Below are 5075 nucleotides of genomic sequence, written 5' to 3'. Positions count from 1 at the left end.
TGGTAATACAGCGAAGTGGAAGTGCTGGATCATATGGTATGTACATATTTTTATTGGTTGGTTTACCTTTTTCTTTTCCATTTGAAAAAGCTATTGGGGTTATAGAGATATTTTCCCATTGTCTGTCATGGTATTGAAAATACTTTCTCACAGCCTATTTCTTGTATTTGGACCTTTTATATTTTTTCCTTCATAATTCTGGAATTTTTTTCATGACTAAGAAGATGACATCACAAGATTATAGATTTTTAGTTAATTTGCATTGCAATGTATTATTCTTATTCTTCACATTTTCTTTCATTTTTAAAAAAAATTATTTTTAAGTAATCTCTATACGCAATGTGGGGCTCAAACTCACAAACCCCAGATGAAGAGTCACATGCTCCACTGGCTGAGCAATCCAATGCTCCTTGTTCTTTACATTTTCATCTTTAATCCATGTGGGATGTATTTTTGTGTATTTGGTGAATAGGAGTCTATGTTCATTTCCTTTTGATTGGACGGTACATGTACTTGATTCTTAGGTTTAAAGAATCCTTGAAAATATGTAAAATCTTTAAATAAAAACGTGTATAGCTAAACATTTGCTCACCACTATGACTATTTCCCTACAGTAGAATTGTTCAGTCATGGTATATGCAAAATGTACAGCTTTTGGTACTTATTGTGAATAGAAACAAAAACTATGGATGTAGCAATTTACTCTCTCATTGAGTATCAGAATCCCTACATCTTGAAAAAAAAATGAGTATTGGAAACAAACATTTGCTTATTTTATAGGTGGATAACAATTTGTTGTTTTCTTTTTCTTTTTTTTTCCTCCTACCAAGGATAAATGTTTACTGTTCACATAGATTTACTTGGTGGATACACAATTTTCAGGCTATTATAAACACCATTTTGACCTTCAGGAGCCCTTAATTATGAAATATAAACCATTTGGCTCTTTGATTATAAGGAGACCTGTTCTGCACTGCTCTTGGCTGAAACAGTGTCTGTAGTGAGAGTTTATGAAGCAATAATGGAGACAATGATTTCATGGGAAACCCAAAATGGAGGGTCAGGGCCAAATGCAGAAATTCTGATTCAGAGTGTATGTAAGAGCATGAGTAAGCACTCCAGATGACTATAATGTAAAGATCTGTTTGAGACGTCAGTTGTGCCCTGTTACAATAATTTTATAGACTGATTTGGGAAATAACCCCTTTCCTGTTAGGTCCTATTTGAAAATGAAAGTTATAGTTTGCACAGAAATAGATTATTGTCAATTTTATGCAATCAGAAGTGAAACTGGGCCAAGAACACTAGATTCTAATTAAGCAAACATTTATTAAATGCCCACTATATGTAAGTAACTAATCAAGAATGTAATGAAATATATTGAGATGCAAAATTCAAGAAGTCCAATTAAGAAATAATGCCTAAGTGTGTATATGTATACATATGTATACATACATTTATATATGCATATATATATAAGTGTATATATGTGTGTGTTCATATACATCCTTTGTAAGACTAAATATATATATATATATATACACTTACACATGTACTAAAAATATATACCATACATACATGTACATATATACACTAAAAAGTATATATACATATATTTCTATATGTGTATATATGTTATATATATTATATATATATGTTATATATATTATATATATCATATATATATTAGTCTTTTAAAGAATTTTTACATATGTTTCAGAAAGAGAAGTGATAGAAAGATGAGGATTGCTTTCTTAGATATATTTCCTGCATTGTTTTGTGCAATTTATACATGTCCTCCGAGAGTCTTCTGAACCAGTAGGACAGGCCTGCCAGGAGCCTTCATGGAGAGATCATCTCACAAGAGAAGGAAGATAAAACCTTAGTGTTTAGAGGTAAGGCAGCAACTCTGACTACAGCACTTTTTTTATTCAAACTTGTACCTTGGTCCTACTCCTCAAATGACCTCATCATGTCTGACTCCTAGTTAGAGGAAAGGTCCTGGAATTAAAAACAAAAGGGGCTGTTTTGCTAAAAACTCTGCAAGACACTGTGGCTCAAGCAATCCTAGGGCAGTCTCACCTGTGTTAAGGGTCACTATAAAGTAGACAGACTTCAGAAAAGAATGGAGGTTCAACCCAGTAAGGACTCCAGGAAATTGAGTGGGATTTGGCACCCAAGCACTCCAATGTCTCAGGAGCAGTGAGGGCCAGCAGAGTAAAGGACCCAGCAGAGGAGGTAGCAGTGCCCACCAGGCATGGCAGAACCCAGGGGAGGAGTGGGGTTTAACAGCAGATGACTGGCATGGAAGCCCCCAATGCCCTGCCTACTAGTGAACTCGTTCCTGAGCACAGGTAAGTCATGCCAGGGACCTCCCTCCAATAACTGATGTTCTGTAGTGGGTTGGAGTTCTGTATGCACAGGTAGGACTGAGTCTACTTGGCCCAGCTCAGAGTTGCCTCATTTCTTCCTTACAGCAGCTCTGTGAGGCAAATATTTTCCCCATGAAAAGACTGAGTCTAAGCAAGTATATCTGTAATAATTGTCAGTTTTATTCCTCTGGCTAAGAGGTCCAAAGGTAATTTGAAGTTTATATTTCTTTTTTATAGTTCTTATCAAGAGATTTTTAAGTGTTTTACTGCCCTTCAAAGGTGATTGACAAGTTTTTATTGTGTCTGTTTATTTTAGTTCTTTGTGAAACAAATAATACACGCACATATGCACATATATTCATTTTTTTTGGAAAATGAGAAGATGCAGATATGCAAAAAAGAAATAAAATACATATCACGCAGAAATTCACTGTTAACCTTTCGGCGTATAATAATTCTAACTTTTTCTTTTGCATTATGTCATATATAAATGTACATATAAAGTGTGCATGTGCATATATATGTGTGTATATATACACATACACACACTGTTTGGCAACTTATTATTTTCACTTTACAGTATACAGTGAGCATCTTCCCATGCATATGAATGAAACATCCTTATTAAATGAGTGAAATTGTCAAAAGATGAGATGTAGGAAGCAGGAGTCATATGCAAATCAAAGGAACATTGAAGGATAGGAGTAAAATGGTAGCAATATTTAGCAAGAACATGCAGACAAAAAGAAACCAATGGTGGTAATATTAGTAACATAAAATAATTGAATTCAGCAGAGAAATGCATTAAATGGGATAAGGACGGTCCCGAGAATGCCTATGGTTAGAATGCAGAGCCCTACATTTCTTTCTCAGACCCCTTATCTCTTCCAAACACCTTTCCATCTCATCTCCCGCCCTTGTCATTTCTTCATCCTTAAAATGCCTATAATCTATGTCCTCTTTAAATTCCTCGAGAGACTGAAGCAGCCTTTGCCTAAAATTCCCTTCTGTTTGCTGACGTTCAAATTCTCCATAGGGGCGTTCTTCCTCTCTCTTTGGCACGCTGCACTTGGGCTTTCCCTCATTTTCTTTACAGGGTTTTTGCATGATGTTTCCAGCTTAAGTCCGGGGAGAAAATATAGAGCAAAATGCCTCGTTTCTTTTGATTTCAGGTTTGTCAGTTTCTCTTTGAACAACGTACTAGCCTAATTTCCCACTCGGGCCACACAGGTCCAGCCCTTTGAAGTTTGAGATGCCTCCCCTTCCTATCCCACACCCCCTACCACTCTTCCTCCTTCCCCCTCTCCCGGCAACCCACCATTTCCCCAGCAGACAAGGCTAATGGCCTCTCCCACCGGCGGGAGAAAGGGAACGCACCGAGAGTTGAGCTGTGAGGCCGCAAATTTTACCCAGATCTTGCCCTTCCCAATTCCCACCCTCAGAGACCCCGGGCTAAGTGCCTCCCCGACACTGACCTATGAAGATTAAGGATAGTTTCCTCTTTTTCTTGCCTCCAGATGTCAGTGAACGCAGACCCGTGGACCTGCAGACAGAAAGGAAGGGGGAGGAGAGGAGGGAGCTCTCTGTGGATCCACCAGCCCCAGAGACAAAACACTCGTTATTATCTTGAGTCCGGGATCTTCATAACCATTGTCCCCCAAAATTTTCTACCTCCTGGTTCCCCTCCTATTCTTATCCCTTCCTCTGGATCTCTGTCCCCACCCCCCACCCCTCAACCTCTGGCTTAGTCCTTGCGAGGGCGGCTGAACCCTCGGCACCCCCGCCCCCTCCCATAGCCCTCAGGGAGGCATTGAATGGGAGAAAATATTTTCAAATTATGTGTAAATTTCCGCCTCCACCCCAGGATTCCACACAACAGTCCACAACTCAGAGGATAAGCTCTGATAAAGATAAAGAGGAGGATAAACAGAAAGTTTACCAATCTGAGAAGCCGATTATTTCTAAACTATCACTAAGTCTGTGGCTGTTTCTCAGGAGGCTTCCACCTATTCCCCCACCCTGTCCTTTCAAAAAATACAATAATCTCCCAACGAGTTTGCAGGGGTTTGGGGAAAAGCGAGCCTGGACCTATTCCAGTCACTGGATTCAGCCACTACCACCCCCACGGGTCCCAGCGGTTCCCTCAAACCAACCTTCTGAGATTTAAGGAATTTAAGTCCTCCTTCTCTTGGCCACAAGCACAAACGCCTACAGGACAGTAAGGAACTGGGACCCAGAGGAGAAAGAAGCCGGTGAATATTAGGACTTCGCAGCAGCTCCTGGTCACGTGAGGATTATGTCATCCAATTCTGGTCCCCACTTTCCCCTCCCACAAGCTGTGTTGCAGAAGTGGACCGACTTACCAATGTCCCACCTCCCCACCACACCAAGGACCTATCATTCATTTTAGTCATCGCTAATTTCAGAGGTCAAAAGTGGCCCTGTCTCTCTATGGTTGGAATTTGCCTTTCTCTGATTACCAGAGAAGGACTGCAGCTTCCTAGAGTCGTATTAACCATTGTTACTTTTTAGGGTTGTGTTGAGAGAGATTACTCATCCTCTTCTAAACTACAACAGAAAGGTAGCAGTTTTCCCTTGACCACCTCCCCACCAGTCACTAATAGCCACATTTACCTTTCTGTTCAATTCTTAAAACCAAATTGTAGGGGGTAGAGTAAATTAGAAAAGAAAGTATTGATTGAG

At 39.5% G+C, this 5075-nt stretch overlaps 1 protein-coding gene across 1 annotated transcript; it reads right to left on the bottom strand.

The window, feature by feature from the left end:
- Positions 1–1697: 1697 nt before the first annotated feature.
- TCEAL7 (transcription elongation factor A like 7) lies at positions 1698–4657 on the bottom strand. The gene is made up of 3 exons (XM_058712854.1): positions 4526–4657; positions 3848–3915; positions 1698–3490 (listed from the first exon to the last, which is right to left on the bottom strand). Exon 3 carries the CDS (start codon positions 3477–3479, stop codon positions 3177–3179), a length of 303 nt encoding a protein of 100 aa, XP_058568837.1. The 5' UTR covers positions 3480–3490; positions 3848–3915; positions 4526–4657; the 3' UTR covers positions 1698–3176.
- Between the last annotated feature and the right edge of the window lie 418 nt (positions 4658–5075).

The sequence above is a fragment of the Neofelis nebulosa genome, chromosome X (genome assembly GCF_028018385.1).
Source record: "Neofelis nebulosa isolate mNeoNeb1 chromosome X, mNeoNeb1.pri, whole genome shotgun sequence".
NCBI lineage: Eukaryota > Metazoa > Chordata > Mammalia > Carnivora > Felidae > Neofelis > Neofelis nebulosa.
The sequence above is the reverse complement of the archived record's forward strand: the minus strand, read 5'-3'. Positions and strand labels throughout refer to the sequence as shown.

Bases quoted from the DNA above. Each gene is read 5' to 3' on its own strand.
- TCEAL7 (XM_058712854.1), bottom strand. From the start codon at position 3,479: ATGCAAAAACCCTGTAAAGAAAATGAGGGAAAGCCCAAGTGCAGCGTG.